The sequence below is a fragment of the Oryctolagus cuniculus genome, chromosome 9 (genome assembly GCF_051225735.1).
Source record: "Oryctolagus cuniculus isolate XC-2025 breed Fujian yellow rabbit chromosome 9, ASM5122573v1, whole genome shotgun sequence".
Taxonomy (NCBI): domain Eukaryota; kingdom Metazoa; phylum Chordata; class Mammalia; order Lagomorpha; family Leporidae; genus Oryctolagus; species Oryctolagus cuniculus.
The window spans coordinates 102,980,535-102,998,857 of record NC_142875.1 but is presented as its reverse complement, the minus strand read 5'-3'; the positions used below and the strand labels follow the sequence as shown (position 1 = coordinate 102,998,857).

Below are 18,323 nucleotides of genomic sequence, written 5' to 3'. Positions count from 1 at the left end.
TTTGCCAGGCTCCAGTCAGTGCAGGTCAGGGCAAGGGGAGGGGGAAGGGGGGACAGCAGGTGGCTGACCTCAGGCTGCCAGGGCCCTTCTGTTAAAAAAAAAAAAAAAAGCAGAGCTCTGGGCAGGAGTTTGGCACAGTGGTGACGTCGCCACCATTTGGGACTTTGGATCCAGCTTCCTGTTAGTGTGTATCCTGGGAGGCAGCAGGTGACGGTTCAAATACTTGGGTCCCTGCCACCCATGTGGGAAACCCAGACTGAGTTCCAGGTTCCTGGCTGCAGCCTGGCCCAGCCCCGGCTCTTGAGGGCATTTGGGGAGTGAACCAGCTTACTCTGTTGTAAATTCGTAAATAGTTTTATAAAAAAACAATACTCCTACCACCCATGACTCAAGAAGACAAGATCAGCCCTCGAGGGCGGCCCATGAGCCGGCCCTTCTGAGAGCAGACATGTCCTGTTTTGGATTCTTGGGGATGCTCTTCCCCAGCGATACCAGACATTGCTGAGCCCAGTGGAAAGCTACCAGCTGTATTGTGCTGAACCAGGCAAATATTAACAGCCCCAGAGACAGGAAGTCCCGCCCCTGGAGTGGGAGAGGGCAGCTGGGCCTGGGTGTGAACCCCTTGGGATCTGGAGTATAAGCTGCCTCTGCCTCTGGCGTGCAGATCAGGCAGGGCTTCTGGTGGTTCTCAGGCCTGCTGTTCTTGGCAGCTACCCTCACCTCACCCAGTTTGGTTCCTTGGGCTGGGCTTGGGTGGAGAGCCGGAGCTGTCTCAGGCTTCCCTCCTTAGTCCCTCCCTCTCCCTCCATCCCCCTTGCTATCTTGGCACAGTGGGGACAGAGGTTGACTCATGGGCGGTACCATTCTCCCCAGATGTCACCTTTTAAGTCAAGTGAGGGGCAGGCCCATACAGCACTCACAGCTTACACCTTCCTAGTCCCCAGCAGGTTACTTAATTGCTCTGAGCCTCAGTTTCTTCATCTATACAATGGGCAAGGAGGATATGCGATTTCATGAATTAAAGTGAGATGTTCCAATGTAGTACCTAGCACAAAATGAAGGTTCAACACACTAGTGATTCTCACCAGCCCAGTTACACCTGATTTATTTGAAAAGCAGAGTGATAGAAAGAGATGATCCAGCCGCTAGTTCACTCCTTAAATGCCCACAAGAGCCAAGGGCAAGGCCAGCCTGAAGCCAGGAGTCAAGAACTCCAACTGGTCTCTCATGTGGGCTCTAGGAACCCAAGTACTTGGACCACCATACACTGCCTTTCCTTTGCACTAGCAGGAGGCTGGATCTGAAGCATTGAGTAGTGGGATTTGAACCAGCACTCTGATGTGGGATGTGGGTATCCAAAGGAATGGTTTAATCCATTGTGCCACTCATTCGCCCAGACTTACCTTTAAAAAATAAAATATTTGAGAGACACAGAGGTCTTCGATCAGCTGGTTCACTCCCCCAAATGCCTGCAATTGAGCTAAGCTAAAGCCATGAGCCTGGAACGCAGTCCAGGTCTCCCACGTGGGTGCCAGGGACCCAGCTTCTTGAGTTATCAGTGCTGCCTCCCAGGGTGCACATTAGCAGGAAACTAGAAACGGGAGCAGAGCTGGCACTCCGACACGGGATGCAGGCACCCCCAGTGGCGTCTTAGCCGACCATTGTTTAGGGTGTAGTAAAGCTTCGGTCCACCTTGTTCCCAGGAGCCCCTGGGGATGGGTGGGGATGATGAAGGTCTGGGAGGTTAAGGGAACAAAGGGGGAGACTGAGAAGCAGGCCTGAATCCTGGAGCTGGGAAGCCATGCAGGGATGGCGAGTGGGCAGTTCAGGCAGAAATGCTTGGCAAGGAAGCCTAGCAGGCCTCTGGGAATGGGCAGAGTGGGTGGGGCGGGGGAGGGGAGGGGGCAGTGGGGAGACCCGGGGCTGAGGAAGTAAACAAGGGGAGCGAGGCCACAGGGGTGGAGGGTGATGCTGCTGGGAATCAACCCCCTCAGACTTTCCACTGCGAAGCGAAACCGTGAGCCCCGGGGTGTGGGGGGCGGGCAGCACCGGGGAGGGGAAGTGGGGAAGGTGAAGGGAAGGCAGGAGGACACGGGCCAGGGCCCTGGGCGCAGCAGCACTGCATGCCGCCTCGCCAGCCTCTGCTCTCTGCCACCTCCCTGCTGGGTCCAGGGACCACAACCCCCCCCCTCCCCAGGCTGCCTCTCTGGTCAGCTTTCCCCCCAGCCCAACCTCTGGTCATTGGTCCTCCCCTACTCTGTCTCCTAGCACCTAACCAGTACCCCCCTCTTTCCTCCACCTCCCTCCTGGCAGAACTCTGCCACCCCTCCCCCCTCCCTGACCTCCTCCCTCCGGTGGGCTCCAGGCAGCCCAGGTCCTAGGGGAGATGTGGGAGGCTCGGCTCCTGGGCTTACTGCTTCTGCAACAGCTGTGGGTGGCTCCAGGTAAGGAGGGGGTGAGGGAGGGCTGAGGTCTCCAGGATCTCCCTGGGGTCTCCCAGGTCCATCACGGAGGTCCCGAGCTCTGTGTTGGATCCTTCTGACACCTTTAAGGGGGCATTTCTTCCACCTCCCAAGCCTCTCTTCAATGGCAGGGAAGGGACAAGGACACAAACTGCTCCCCTGCCACTGGGGGTCTCCCTCAGCTGACACCCAGGCTCCTTCTTTCCCCCTTGGCTCACCGTCTCTCCCCTTGGCCTCTGTTTTGATTCCCAGTGGAGGCTCCAGCGCCCGGGCCAGAGGTCCCAGTGGTGTGGGCTCAGGAGGGCGCCCCTGCTCGGCTCCCCTGCAGCCCCTCAGCGCCCCTCCAAGATCTCCAGCGAAGAGGAGTGGTCACTTGGCAACATCAACCAGACAGGTATGCGCCCCAAACTTGGGCAGCAAAACCTCCATTCCCAGCATCGCGGCCTCCAGACTCGCAACCCCACACCCAAGCCAGCCGTCTGCCCTCTCCCCTGAGTGGCTCGGCTTCCCCTGCCGGCACGAAGCCCTCCTGCCTTTCCTCTGCAAAGGGCTCCCTTCACACCTGCCCACCATCCGATGCCCGCCTCTGCATCTGTGAATGGTGCCGGCCCCGGGAGGGGGTCAGGGGCGGAGGCTCGAATGGCCGCCAAGCGCTCTCCTAGGGAGGCTTCCTCGTCCTCAAAGTGTGGCTTCTCGCCCCTCCATTGCCCCAATTCGCCTCTCTCTCCCACAGCGACCCGCCCGCGCCCGCCGCCCGAGGCTCCGGGCCCCAACGCTACACGGTGCTCAGCGTGGCGCCCGGAGGCCTGCGCAGCGGGAGGCTGCCCCTGCAGCCCCGCGTGCAGTTGGACGAGCGGGGCCTCCAGCGCGGGGACTTCTCGCTGTGGCTGCGCCCGGCTCAGCGCGCCGACGCCGGCGAGTACCGCGCCGCCGTGCGCTTGGGCGACCGCGCCCTCGTCTGCCGCCTCCGGCTGCGCGTGGGCCAGGCCTCGAGTAGGTGGGAGCGGGCCAGGGGAGGGGGCTGGGAGGAGGGCTCCCCGTTCACCGCCCGCCCCGCTCCGGGGGCAGGAAGCACCGGGCGCGGCTACGCCCTAGGCTCTGCCTGAGAGCTTCCCCAAGGATGGAGGGAGGGGGTGGGCCGTGGAGAGGCTGTGGCACCTCTTAAGCTCCCCTTCCCCCACCCGCACTGGGGGTGCCTTGGTGGAGGCGGGCAGCGTCTGGGGGAGGGAGCACTGTGTGGAGTGATTCATTTCAGACACCTGTATCTTAGGGGGTGGGCCGCTTGGGGGTCCCTGGCAAGCACCTTCAGGTGCCAGGCGCTGAGGGTTTGGGATGGAGAAGGTCTGTGTTTCTAGGACCTTCCCAAGTGGTTCCCTGTGGTGCTGGGAAAGCGTGGTGGCCGCGGGTGGGGCCAACCCTGTTGTCTTTGTCCCTGCACAGTGACAGCCAGCCCCCCACGGTCTCTCAGGACCTCGGACTGGGTCGTTTTGAACTGCTCCTTCAGCCGCCCTGACCACCCATCTTCTGTGCGCTGGTTCCGCGGCCAGGCCCGAGTCCCCGTGCACAAGTCCCCCTTGCACTACTGGGCTGAGAGCCTCCTCTTCCTGCCCCGGGTCAGCCCCTTGGACTCGGGGCCCTGGGGCTGCATCCTCACCTACAGAGACGGCTTCAATGTCTCCATCTCGTACAACCTCACTGTGCTGGGTAACTGACTTCCCTGGTCCTCTCTGACCACACCCGCTTCCTGTCTCCCCCTTTCCTGCCCCAACTGCGCACCCCCAAACCAGGTTCTTGACAGCTAGCGTCGCCCCTCGTGGCTCTGGCCCTCACTGTCTGACACGCTCAGCTGCCATCTGCCCTTCTGGCTTTTCCCGGGGCTGTTCAGCCTCCCTTGCCAGCTGTGGCCTCAGGCTGGCCCAGCCACTGTCTGGATTTCTGAGCATCTGCAGGTCATCCCCCTTAAGAGCTCTGCTCAGCCAGATCACCTGCTTCGCTCTTCTGCCTCCCCTTCCCTACTCAGCTCTGCCACACGCCCCCACTCCCCACCCTGCCCCACCACAGGCTTTAACTCTGGGGCTTTCCTTTTCTCTCCAGGTCTGGAGCCCCCAACCCCCTTGACCATCTATGCTGGAGCAGGTTCCAGGGTAGAGCTGCCCTGTCACCTGCCTCCTGGTGTGGGGACCCCGTCTTTCCTCACTGCCAAGTGGGCCTCTCCTGGTGGAGGCCCTGACCTCCTGGTGGCCGGAGACAATGGCAACTTTGCTCTTCGACTAGAGGCCGTGAGCCAGGCTCAGGCTGGGACCTACACCTGCCGCATCCATCTGCAGGGGCAACAGCTCAGTGCCACTGTCATCCTGGCAGTCATCACAGGTCAGCCCCAGGTGGGAAAGGAATAGCTCTCATCCCAGGGGAGCAAGGGCAGGGTGGGGGGTGGGGGGTGGGGGGCTGGCTGGGCAAAGACTTTGCAAATCCACCCCGCCATGCCTGTCCACCGCTTTTCTCACCCGTGTTATAAACCGAAGTGGGACACCTTCCCCGGAGTCGCACAATGAACGTTCCAGTCTAAGGGACTCCCCCTGATCTGAATTGGCTGGAGGGTCTGAGACATTAGGAGGAGGGGTGCAAAAGTTTGAATGGTTCCAAAGACATGGAATACATGTCTAGAATCTTTGTCCACTTTGGGGCCAGGGCTTGGGTTCAAGTTGCAGGAAGTGGCCTGGGTTTGGGAGGAGCTGATAAAGCAGTGCCTTGGTCAGCAAATATTTACTGAGCGAGGGTTTTCCAAGACAGTATAAAGCAAACAGAAAAAAAAAAAAATCTCAGAAAAACATGTGTTCGTTGACTGGTCATTGTCAGCGATGACAGATTAACCATGTCTGCTGTGTTTACCTGTGGCCACTGAATAGTAGCGCCGCATAGTCGGTGCTTAATAATATGCAGTGGTTGAATGACTGACAAATAAGCTGACAGATAATACATCGGTCCTGAGGGCCAATCGTGAATTTCCTCGCATTTTCTGGATGTCTTCACCTAGATATTATATGTACTCCGGGCCTCCCTCTGAGCCCCATTTTTTTCTGACACCAGCCTCGGCCTGGGAGTAGCCCCACTGGTGTCCCCTCCTCCACAAAGCCTGGGGTCCTTCTGTACACAGTCCATCCCAAAGGCTATCGGTTCTTTCTGTCCAGTGTCTTCTTAAGGATGGGCTGTTTTATGTACAACTCAGTAAGAGAGATCATGTGACCCACCCCTGTTTTACAGAGGAGGAACTTTCTTACACAGCAAGTGTCAGGCCAGGGTCTACACTCGGGTGTCTGTGTCACCTACTCCTCGCTGCCCCGGCACCTGCTCGGCCAGATGGAGGCTCTCCACGCCCTGTGTCTCACTGTGCCGCTTTGAGAATGCTCTGTCACCAGTGGGACACTTTGGTGTTCTCTAAACATCCAGAAAGAAGAATGAAGTTCATTTCAAGGGGGCTCCACAAGGCACAGGCCCTGGTGTGACTCGGTTATTACGGAAGGGGAAACACTGCAAGGTGTATTCAGGGCCTTCTCACCTCACAATATCTGTCACTGCAGACTCTCAGCCCTGGAGCAGAGGGTGATGTAGAAGAGGGGTGGAGTTGCACTCAGTGCAGTGGGTTAAGCTGCTAACGGCCACACCAGCACCCCCTATCAGAGTGCTGACTTTGAGTCCCGGCTGCTCTGCTTCGGATCCAGCTCCCTGCTAATGTGCCTGGAAAGGCAGCAGAGGATGGCCTATATCCTTGGATCCCTGCCCCTCCAAGTGGGAGACCCAGATGGAGGTCCAGGCTCCTGAAGCAGCAGATAGAAGGTGTCTTTTCTCTGTCTCTGTCACTCTGTCTTTCAAATAAATAAAGTAAATCTTGAGAGAGAGGAAAGAGAGAAAGAGAGGGAGAGAGAGAGAGAGAGAGAAAATCTAAATTAAGATTTCTTATGTGGTCCTACAGTGTCCTAAAAGGAGCCTGAGAAGTTTCTTTCTTTCTTTTTTTTTTTTTTTTAAGATTTATTTATTTATTTGGAAGGCAGAGTTACAGAGAAGCAGAGGCAGAGAGAGAGAGAGGTCTTCCATCAGCTGGTTCACTCCCCAAATGGCCGCAACAGCAGGAGCTGCGCTGATCTGAAAACAGGAGCCTGGAGCTTCTTCCTGGGCTCTCACATGGGTGCAGGACCTAGGAACTTGGGCATCTTCTGCTGCTTTCCTAGGCACATTAGCAGGGAGCTGGATCAGAAATGGAGCAGCCAGGACTGAATCAACGCCCATCTGGGATGCTTCACCCGCTACGCCACAGCGCCGGCCCCCTTGCAACATTTCTAAAGCAGGCAGTGATCCACTAGAGTAGGGCGTTGTTTTTTGTTTGAGAGGTAGAGACAGAGAGAGGAAGTTTTCCCATCTGCCCAGGTTCATTCCTTAAATGCCCACAATAGCCAGGGCTAGGCCAGGTTGAAGTCAAGAGCCAGGAACTCCATCTGGGTCTCCCACGTGGGTAGCAGGGACCAAAGGACTGGAAGCTGGACTCCAAAGCAGAGCTGGGACTCGAACCCAGGCGCTTCTTTATGGGATGCAAACGTCCCAGGGGACGGCTTAACCACCGTGTCTCATGCCTGCCCCTGGAGCATTGTCTTGAGAAGATTAATTTGGCCATGACTTCTGATCTCCTCTCTCCAGCCTTTCCCAGTCAGAACCCCAGAGCGTGCAAAGTGATTGCGATTCGGGATTTGAACCTGGGCTATCAAGGAAATGGGTTGGACCCCTGAAAGTTCTCTTCCCTCTGATTTTTTTCAGTGACTCCCCAGTCCTTTGGGATCCCTGGCTCCCCAGGGAAGCTGCTGTGTGAGGTGACTCCAGCATCTGGACATGAGCGCTTTGTGTGGAGCCCCCTGGGCAACCCGTCCTGGAGGAGCGCCCCGGGCCCCTGGCTGGAGGTGCACGAGGCCACACTGCTTTCCCAGCCCTGGCAGTGCCAGCTCTACCGTGGGGAGAAGCTCTTGGGAGCAGCAGTGTACTTCACAGGGTCGCCCAGGCCAGGTCTGAGGCCCCAAATGCCGTGGCCCAATCCCCTTCCGGATCACTTCCCTGGCCCCCTTCCCGGTGGTCTTTCTTTCTTTCTTTCTTTCTTTCTTTCTTTCTTTCTTTCTTTCTTTCTTTCTTTCTTTCTTTCTTTCTTTCTTTCTTTCTTTCTTTCTCTCTTTCTTTCTCTCTTTCTTTCTCTCTTTCTTTCTCTCTTTCTTTCTCTCTTTCTTTCTCTCTTTCTTTCTCTCTTTCTCTCTTTCTTTCTCTCTTTCTCTCTTTCTCTCTTTCTCTCTTTCTCTCCTCTCCTTCTCTCCTTCTCTCCTTCTCTCCTTCTCTCCTTCTCTCCTTCTCTCTTTCTCTCTTTCTTCTTCTTCTTCTTCTTTTTTTTTTTTTTGCCAGTCAGAGACCTCAAGCTCTTGTCTAGGCCTGACCTACTTCTGCCACTAATCAGCTGAATGACCCTGGACCAGTCCCTCAAACTCTCCGGACCATACCCCGCCTCTGTCCAGCACAAGGATGTCCTTTGCAGGCCTGACCTTGTGGCTGATCCTGTCCTTTCTCCATAGGAGCCCGGCGCTCTGGGAGAGCCCCAGGTGCCCTCAAAGCACCTGTCTCTCTCTCTCTCATCCTCGCTGTCCTCTTGCTGCTCCTCTTGGTGACTGCAGCTTTTGGATTTCACCTTTGGAGAAGACAGGTGAGCTAGGGACGACGCCCCTCCCCACTTCCGGCTTCCTCTCTCCTCTAGGGAAGATGATCAAGGTGGACCATGAACCTGTCTCTGCACTCCAGGGCCTGCTTGTGCTTGGGGAAGCTTAAAGGGGTGGGGAGAAAGCTGGGGACCAGGTGAAGAGGGCAAGGGGGCTGAGAAAAACTTGGGGGACTGAGCCCGCTTCCTACACCTTTTCCCTGGGGCCCTCACGCCTCCTTCTCCCACCCTCCCTCCCTTTCTTCATCTCTTCCCATAGTGGCGACCAAGAAGATTTTCTGCCTTGGAGCATGGTGCTCCCCCCCCTCAGGCTCAGAGCAAGATAGAGGAGCTGGAGCTGGAGGCGGAGGCAGAGCTGGAGCCGGAGCCGGGGCTGGAGCCCCAACAGGAGCCAAGGCAGCTCTGACGGCCAGAAGCGGCCGGATCTCGGCTGCTCCCTCCAAATAAACCCCCTGTCAGCAGCAAGCCTGCCTGTGGCTGTTTCTTGTCCAGTGCCGGTTCCTGTCCCTTCCCTGCCTCTGGGGGCTCCCTTCTCCCACCCCAGCCTCCTAACCTACTTTCCCCAGCCAGTCTCCTCCTCTTCCCCCTTTTTGTTTCTGGCCGCTTCCAGTGTCTCACCCTCACCGTCTCCTGAGGAATCACTTCTCCCGGGCTGCGTAAAGCCCTCACCTCTCCCCTCTGCAGCCCTCCCACCCACAGGGTGCCAGCTGCCCTGGTTTCCTTTATATTGTCATCCCTCTGGCCGCCCCAGCCCACGCTCAGCTGCACTTTGTCACTGGGGCTAAGCAGTAGGCGGACCCATGCATACGTGTGCGTACACACTAACACACACGTACACACAGAGGAGACCAAGTCCCACAACCTTTCTGGAAAGCCAGCTGAGTTTCCTCCCTCTACTCCCCCTAACCCCCCCACCCCACCCCCCATCCTCAGCCCTGGGTGGTTTTCCTGGTCCCAGGCATGCGAGCACACTGCCATCCAGTGGTCACTGCGTGTCACACCCCACCCAGGTCACCCGGCCTGCTGTGGGAGCTGGAGATGGAAGGCTGCAGTGGCTGAGCCAGAGCACAGATGGCCGCGCGTGCAGGCACCGTCTTTGTGGCTGCAGCCTCTGTGGGCAACGTGCAAGGGTGCACCCCACAGCTGTCACATGTCCTCAGTCCCCTGCGGCAAGAGGCTGAACAATGCAAGCTTCAGGAGATGCAGCCTTGGCCCTGGCAAGGTTTTAATCCAAGTCTGACAAAGTGGAAGACTGTGAACAAAGACTGCACGTGGGGACGAGACCAGCCAGCAAGACAGCTGGCCGGGGCTTCGGCTGTGGGAGTCGGGAGCCCTGCTTCTCGTTCCGGCTCTGCTGATGCCCTCTTCGCCAATCTCCCCGAGCCTGTTTCCTCACCTACTAAATGGCATAATGGTAATAGCCCACCAAAATGGGCTGTTGTAAATATTGGGTAATAAAGGGGCTTTGAAAGCAGAAGCGCTCCCAACACGTGGCATATGGTGTGTTTGTCTGATTTTCCATTGGGGAGGAAAAAGCCAGCCTGCTCTGGTCATGCTAATAAGGAGACTGAAGACCGACAGTCCATCCATGCTCGCTCGCTCTCGCTCTCTCTCTCTCTCTCTGTCTTTGCTGGAGGGGACATGCACAGGGGCCAATTGAATAGCTCTTTCCGCCTCAGCCTTTAGCATCCTCAAGTCTGCCTAGAGACCAAGCCCTAGCCCTGCTGTGGGTGTGGAGCTTTGGGATGTGGCCCCCGACAGCTGTGTCAGGGAGCTTCAACCCCATAAAGGGGAACAAGCCATCAGAAGTGAGCAGGTGCCGGCCTTCAGGAGCAGGGTGCGGGGTGGCATAGGCGTTGCTGTGGGGCTCAGCTGGTGTGCTGTGTGTGAAGTGCCTTGAGAGACAAAGCATAAGGCTGAACACCCATCCCTAGGGATGGAGAATGGAGAGTGGGACACCTTAGCTCTGGGCAGAGCCCTAGGGAGACGTGGTGTGGGCACCTTCAGAAGCCTGAGTAATGAACCATCTTAGGCAACTGAGACTGAGCCTCAGGGCAGTGGAGACTCTTGCTTTGCCACAGGGAGAGAAACTGTGGCACAGGAAAGAGGAGGTGCAGGTCCTGACCATGGGGTGGCCAGGCTGTAAAGTCCCGAAGTCCCCTTAGGCATTGTGGCATTGTGGCATTAAGCTGCACCTGCGCAGCCAGCATCCAATACGGGCTCCGGTCTGCTCCACTTCTGATCCAGCTCCCTGCTAATAACCTGGAAAAGCAGTGGGGGATGGCCCAAGTCCCTTGGCCACTGGACCCATGTGGGAGACCGAGAACAGGCTCCTGGCTTCAGCCTGGTTCAGCCCCAGTTGTAACAACCATTCGGGTGGGGCGGGGTGGGGGGAGTGAACCATTGGATGGAAGATTCTGTCTCTTTCTCTCTCTTAACTTTGCCTTTCACATAAAATGAAAAAAAAATTTAAGTAGTCTCCATAGCATGCTTCCCACCCTTTGCTGTGGGCTGGAGGCAGCTGCCCCAGGACCCTGTTTCCCCACAGCTGCAGTGGAAGACCCCAGGTTTTCACAGGGCAGGGGTTTCCTGGAAAGTTCTGTGGGTGGCATTTTTCCTTTCTGCTCACTAACGTCCTATGCCCTTTGGGCTTATGAGAGGAGTCATCGAAGATTCTTTGTGGGGACTTCCCCTGGCTCTTTCGTGAAGGGGGCAGGGAGGGGACAGAGTCAGAGTAAGGAGGGGCCACCCGGATCCCACCTTCTAGAGAAGAGAGGAGCAAAGGAGGTGGGGAGAGGGAGGAGCTTGTGGGCTCACAGGGCTGTGCTGTGGGGTCTCACCTGAGAGGCGGCTTTCCTGCTCCCACACCTTGTCCCCACCGGACCTCAGCTCCCAGCCAGCGGGGTAACCTCCAGCCCATGCTGGTCCTCTGAAGGCCTGCAGAGAGCTAGGTTAATTCATTGCCATTTCCAAGTTTACCTGGAAGCCTGTGTTCCAGGATGGGTACCTGGGGGGAAAGGTTATTGGGAGGCAGGGAGCTCAGGGAGCTACAGCAGAGGGGAGAACGATCCCAGATCCTTGTCTGGGAGGAAGCAGGATGTGTTAATTATCACCCCAAAACTTGGATTAAAATAATACACTGCTTGGGGCCAGCACTGTGTCGTAGTAGGCTGTTTCTGACTGTGGCACCGGTATCCCATATCAGCACCGGTTCGAATCCTGGCTGCTCCTCTTCTGATCCAGCTCTCTGCTTATGGCCTGGGAAAGCAGTGGAAGATGGCCCAAATGCTAGGGCTCCTGCACCCATGTAGGAGACCTGGAGGAAGCTCCTGGCTCCTGACTTCAGATCAGCTCAGTTCCAGCCATTGTGACCATTTTGGGAGTGAACCAGCATTTTGAAGATCTCTCTGTCCCTCTGCCTGTAACTCTACCTCTCAAATAAATAAAATCTTTAAAAACAATTAATGTACTGCTTGGGACTCCTGCATCCCCTGTTGAAGTGACGGAGTTGGAGTCTATTCTGCTTCCAGTTTCTTGCTAACGCCCGCTCTGGGGGGCAGCAGGTGAGGGCTCCAGTGGCTGAGCCCCTGCCTCTCACCTGGGAGGTCCAGATGGCGTTCCAGCCTCCTGGTTTCATGCTGGACCATTCCCAGCTGTCTGTGCACTTAGGAAGGGGGTGGAAGATCTCTGCCTTTCAAATAAAAATTAATGAATTTCAATGTTAAAATCAACATATGAACGATCTTCAAGAAGTTCATGGAAAAAGCATGATGTGAAAATAATTATGCATGGGAGACCAGGAGAAGCACCTGGCTCCTGGCTTCTTCGGATCAGCACGGTGCGCTGGCCGCAGTGGCCACTGGGGGGTGAACCAACGGAAAAAGGAAGACCTTCTTCTCTGTCTCTCTCTCTCACTGTCCACTCTGCCTGTCAAAAAAGTAATAATAAATAAATAAATTATGCATGGATTTCAACATTTTGGGGCATCAAAATAAACTTGCGTTCTAGTTCTTCTTTTCACTGAACTTGTTAAAGTATCCTCACGTTCTCTCACATGGTCGGAAGTCGGGAGCAGTCTGGCTGAGACAGTGTGGTGCAGAGTCTCCCGTACTCTTGCTGCTAGGAAGTAGGCCAGGGCTGATGTCTTCTGAAGGCTGGTCCGAGGCTCGAGAGCTGCCTCTCAGAAGGTTCACTCTGGAGGCCAGCAGTGTGGTGTAGTGGTAAAGCTGCCACCTGCAATGCCAGAATCCCATAGAGGGACGAGGCCTGGCTCCTGGCTTTGGCCTGGTCCAGCAGTGGCCATTGAGGCCATCTGAGGAGTGAACCAGTGGACGGATCCCTCTGTCTCTGTAACTCTTTTAAAACAAACAAACAAATATTTAAAAAAAAAAAAAGGCTGTGGGCTAGAGGGCTTCTTCATTCCTCCCTGTGGACTTTACCATGGCAACTGGCTTCTCCCAGAGGGACAGAGTGGACAAGACAAAAGCCACCATGTCTTTATAGCCTAAATCTATTTATTTATTTATATTTAAGAGACAGAGATAGGAAGAGAGATCTACTGTCCTCTGGTTCACTTCCCAAATGCCCACAACACTCAGGAGTCTGGAACTCAATCCAGGTCTCCCATGTGGGTAGCAGGAACCCAAGTACTGGAGCCATCATCCGTTGCCTCCCAAGGTGTGCATTAGCAGGAAGTTGGAGTTGGGAGGGGAGCCCGGACTCAAACCCAGGCTCTCTGATACAGGAGGAAGGCATTTCAAGCAGTGTCTTAACCGCAGCACCAAGTGCCTGCCCCCATGTCTAATCTTGAAAGCCCTGTGCCATCATTTCTGCTTTATTCTATGGGTCATACAGACTAACCAGGCAGAGTGGGTGAGAGGACAGCCTAAGGGGCTGAGCTGAGGAGGTGGGAATCCCCAGAGCTGCCCTGCGGCCTGGCTATCAGGCGGAAGGAGAGACAGGGCTAGAGAGTGGAAGGGGCATCTGCCTCCCCAGCCCTCCCGCGGACCTGGCAGCCTCCACCATTGTCTGCTACAGAAGTGTTTGGAGGGCAAAAGCAGCCCGGGGCCTTGTCAAGTCAAGGGTGCCAGGCAAGAAGCATTGAGGCCTGGGGTTCTCGTCTGCAAGGCTTCTCAGATCCCTGCCCAAGGAGGGGCAGGGGCCTGGGCAGGTGGAGAAAGCTCCCTGTCCCACCTGCCCCACCAGAAAGCTAGATCCAGACCTGAGCCCCTGTCCTGGAAGGGAGAAGGGCAAAGAGCTTAGTGTCCCTGCTCAGGCAGCTCAAGGCAGCCCCCGCCCCCCCTGCTTTGCAGGGAATGGGGCTGGGGTGGGGACGGGGTCCATCTGCTGCACTCTGCGGCTGACGGTTTCTCCAAGGGGCTGCAGGTGTCAACTAGCTGAGCCCAGGCTGAACTCTGAGTGTGCCTTTCAAACTTCCCACAGGGTGTGGCGAGACCAGGCACCACCCTTTGAGACTTGTAGGAAGTGTTATGGAGATGGGGACACTGTGGCCAGAGTGGGGTCGGCTCCCCACACTGTGCTTCCCAGAGAGCAGCCCCCCACCCCGGTTCTGCCCTCTAACTCCTGAGCCCTGCCCCCACCCCGTGCCCTTTGCAGGGGTGGCAGAGTAGCTACAGATGGCTCTGGTAAGGAGGCCACCGCAGGGCTGCACCTGGGCTTTCTAACCCCCTACGCAGCTGGCTGCCCTGCTTTGGCAGTAACGTGGTCTCCAACACTCTGTCAGTTGCCTCTGACGATGTAGGAGTCCCCCGGCATCCCGCCTTCCCCCTTGGCCTCCTCCAGCCGGGAGACCCATAACACACAGCAAAGTCAGCTCTGGGTCAGGAACCACAAGACTGCTGGAAATCCCCGTGCTCCACAGCTGCTGTCACATGGTGGGGTGGGGAGCTTAACTCCAATTTCTTCTCTTCCTTTTCTTCTTCCTCCTTTCTTCTTAAAATATTAATTTCTTGTTTATTTATTTGAAAGTCAGAGTATCAGACAGAGAGAGAGAGAAGACCAAGACAAAGAGATCTTCCATCTGCTGGTCCACTCCCCAAATAGCTGCAACAATTGGGGCTGGGGCAGGGAGCCAGGAACTCCATCCGGGTCTCCCATGTGGATGCAGGGACCCAAGCACCTGGGCCTTTCTCTGTTGTCTTCCCTGGTGCCTTAGCAGACAGCTGGATTGGCAGCAGTGTAGTTGGGACATGAACTGGCACTCCCATATGGATGCCAACATCGCAAGCAGTGGCTTAACCTGCTGTGCCACAATGTCATCCCCTCTAGTTCCTTCTCCTGCCAAGTGAAATCTGGCATGTGCCGATATGGGTGAAAGGGCCTTGGCAATGAAAAATAGTCCTACAGATGTGAGGATCATGGGGCTGTTAAGCCTCAGAACTCCCAGATGAGGCTCTCAGCCTTGTGTCTCCTCCACTGCTATGGAAGAAGGCAGAGGAGAGACAGTATGAGGAGAGGCACATCTGAGATTGGGGTCCAAGCAGATGAGTTCAAATCCCGGTTCTACCAGCTCTGTGACCTTTAGCAATTTGTAAAAATAAGTAAATAAATATTTCTTAACTTAGTTATTTTTATTTGAAAGGCAGAGGTACAGAGACAAAAAGAGAGACCTTCCATCTGCTGGTTTATTCCCTAAATGCCTACAACAGCCAGGGTTGGAGCAAGCCGAAGCCAGGAGCCCGGAACACATGAGTCTCCCCATGTAGGATCAGGGACCCAGCTACCTGAGCCGTCCTCACCTGCTGCCTGCCAGGAAGCTGAGGAGAGCAGCCCAGGCACTGGATACGGTATCCAGTGAGCTGTGGTGCAACTCAGCTGCTGCACCACACACACTGCCCCCATTTTTAAAAACCTCTTGATGTCTCAGTTTCCCCATCTTCAGAATAAGCCATCTGGAGAATACACCACATCCTGTCATTCTTGTGAGGATGAAGCACAATACAGTCATATAAAGCACACAACAGTTCTTGCGGGGGCTCCAGAAAGCTTGTGGAACTTTTCTTTAAAAGATAATGTACAGGGCCGCCACTGTGGTCCAGCAGATGAAGCCACCGCCAGTGATGCTGGTAACCCACGTGGATGCTGGTTCAAGGACTGGGTGCTCCACTTCCGATCCAGCTCCCTGCTAATGCACCTGGGAAAGCAGCAGAGGATGGCCTGAGTGTTTGGGCCCCTGCACCTATGTGGGAGACCTGGAAGAAGCTCCTGGCTCCTAGCTCCTGGCTCCTGGCTCTTAGCTCCTGGCTTCAGCTTGGCCCAGCCCCAGCTATTATGGCCATCTGGGGACGAACCAGCAGTTGGAATCTCTCTCTCTCTCTCTCTCTCTCTCTCTCTGCCTCTCCTTCTAACTCTGACTTTTGAAATAAATAAAATTTTTTTTTAAGATAATGTGCATTGGCTGGTGCCGCGGCTCACTAGGCTAATCCTCCGCCTTGCGGCGCCAGCACACCGGGTTCTAGTCCCGGTCCGGGCGCCGGATTCTGTCCCGGTTGCCCCTCTTCCAGGCCAGCTCTCTGCTGTGGCCAGGGAGTGCAGTGGAGGATGGCCCAAGTGCTTGGGCCCTGCACCCCATGGGAGACCAGGATAGGTACCTGGCTCCTGCCATCGGATCAGCGTGGTGTGCCGGCTGCAGCGCGCTGGCTGCGGCGGCCATTGGAGGGTGAACCAACGGCAAAGGAAGACCTTTCTCTCTGTCTCTCTCTCTCACTGTCCACTCTGCCTGTCCAAAAAAAAAAAAAAAAAAAAGATAATGTGCATTAATTCTATTTTCTTGAGAGCTTTGGAAGCAGCTTTGCAAATATTCACTTTATAAACTCATGAACTCTCTTTCTTTTCTTTTCTTCCTTGGAAATCCCAGCAGGAAAGCCAGATTCATTCTCCCTCTCTCTCTCTATTTATTTATTTATTTATTTTATTTTTTAACAGGCAGAGTGGACAGTGAGAGAGAGAGACAGAGAGAAAGGTCTTCCTTTGCCACTGGTTCACCCTCCAATGGCCGCCGCAGCCGGCGCGCTGTGGCCAGCGCACCGCGCTGATCCGATGGCAGGAGCCAGGTGCTTCTCCTGGTCTCCCATGGGGTGCAGGGCCCAAGTACTTGGGCCATCCTCCACTGCACTCCCTGGCCACAGCAGAGAGCTGGCTTGGAAGAGGGGCAACCGGGACAGAATCCGGCGCCCGGACCGGGACTAGAACCCGGTGTGCCGGCGCCGCAAGGTGGAGGATTAGCCTAGTGAGCCACGGTGCCGGCCTTTATTTATTTTGTTTTTATTTATTTTAAAGGTAGAGTGACACAGAGAGAGAGAGAGAGAGAGATTCAGAAAGAGAGAGAGATCTTCCAACCACTGGTTCACTCCCCAGATGCCTGTAAGGGTTGGGCCAAAGCCAGGAATTGGACCTCTACTTGGGTGTCCCACATGGGTGACAGGGACCCAAGTACTTGCGCCATAATCAGTTGCCTCTCAGGGTGCATGAGCAGAAACTAGACTCGAAGCAGATGTAGGACTCAATCCCTGGCACTCTGATATGGGGTGCTGGTGCCCCAAGCCATGGCTTGACCTGCTGTGGCACTGTGCCCACCCTGAGCCAGGGCTGAACCTGTTGACTCCCAGGAACCCATCTTCAGAGGCAGTCACAGCCACAGGCCCTCTGTGAGAAAGTCTCAGAACATCTACCTGGCCCACAGGTGACACACTGGTGGGCCTGAAGCTGCAGGTGCACCTGGAATGCTTTGTTTGCTCTATTCAATGTTACAATAAAATTAAACACTCATTGCCAGCATTAAAATCAGGAGAAATCACGTAGGAGTGTGGTTTCCCACCTTCTCTCAGAATTCCAGCTGTTCTGGTAGCTGTGGTTCACATTCTGGCGTGGCCTCTCCTGGCAGCTCAGCTGGAGCCTTGGGGCAGCGACAGGCCTTGTGCCATGAGCTGGCCGTCCTCCTGGGGGCCTTGGTCCGCACTCTCTCTCCCAGCACTGCCAGCCGGCTCTCCTCACTCGCATTTAAGTTTGTGACACCCACTGCGCTCGTCCACTCTCTTCATTCACTCACCCAAAAGTGAACAGGAGGCAGGGGCTGGGGGGAGGAGAGAGTGAGGAGTGCGGGTTTAATGGGTAGAGTGGGGGGAGGTTGCAAAAGTTCCAGCGATGAACAGTGCTGATGGCTGCACAGCCATGTGACTGTCCAGAGCTGTGCACTTACACTTGGCTCACACACAGCTTCTACGTGTACTGAGGTGTCACAGGGCACCCCATCAATGTGTATCATTTTCATACGTTGGTTAGAAACAACTTTTTTTTGACAGGCAGAGTTAGACAGTGAGAGAGAGAGACAGAGACAGTTGGGTTCACCCCCCAGATGGCTGCTACGGCCGGCCCAGCGCACTGCGCCGATCTGAAGCCAGGAGCCAGGTGCTTCTCCTGGTCTCCCATGCAGGGGCAGGGCCCAAGCACTTGGCCCATCCCCCACTGCCTTCCTGGGCCACAGCAGAGAGCTGGCCTGGAAGAGGAGCAACTGGGACAGAACCGGTGCCCCAACCAGGACTAGAACCCAGAGTGCCGGTGCCACAGGCGGAGGATTAGCCTAGTGAGCCGCGGTGCTGGCCAATGCGTATCATTTTCATACGCTGGTTAGAAACAATTTTTAAACATTTTTTATATTTATTTGAAAGGCAGAGTTACGGTGGGGGTGGGGGAGATCTTCCATCAGTTGGTTCACTCACCAAACAGCTGCAACAGCCAGCTCTGGGCCAGACAGAAGCCAGGAGCCCACTTTATATAAATATATATATTTACCTGCTATATATATATATATATAATATATATATATTAATTTGACAGGTAGAGATATAGACAGTGAGAGAGAGAGAGACAGAGAGAAAGGTCTTCTTTCCGTTGGTTCACCCCCCAAATGGCCACTACGGCCGGCGCTGTGCTGATCCGAAGCCAGGAGCCAGGTGCTTCTTTCTGGTCTCCCATGTGGGTGCACTTGGGCCATCCTCCACTGCCCTCCCAGGCCACAGCAGAGAGCTGGCTGAAGAGGAGCAACCAGGACCAAAACCCGGCGCCCGTATGGGATACCAGCGCTGCAGGCGGATTAACCAAGT

General features: G+C 55.6%; 1 protein-coding gene across 2 annotated transcripts; it reads left to right on the top strand.

Moving 5' to 3' along the window:
- Positions 1-2,100: 2,100 nt before the first annotated feature.
- Positions 2,101-9,691, top strand: LAG3 (lymphocyte activating 3). Of its 2 annotated transcripts, XM_008259760.5 has the most exons (8): positions 2,101-2,444; positions 2,715-2,856; positions 3,196-3,455; positions 3,903-4,166; positions 4,557-4,832; positions 7,269-7,511; positions 8,063-8,190; positions 8,462-9,691. In XM_008259760.5, the coding sequence occupies exons 1-8, from the start codon at positions 2,387-2,389 to the stop codon at positions 8,606-8,608; spliced, it is 1,518 nt and encodes a 505-aa protein (XP_008257982.4). In that variant the 5' UTR covers positions 2,101-2,386; the 3' UTR covers positions 8,609-9,691. The 2 variants fall into 2 exon arrangements, with proteins under 2 accessions (XP_008257982.4, XP_089160658.1); XM_089304532.1 differs by lacking the exons at positions 8,063-8,190; positions 8,462-9,691 and having other exon boundaries at positions 2,249-2,444; positions 4,557-4,843; positions 7,269-7,402.
- The last annotated feature ends 8,632 nt before the right edge of the window (positions 9,692-18,323 follow it).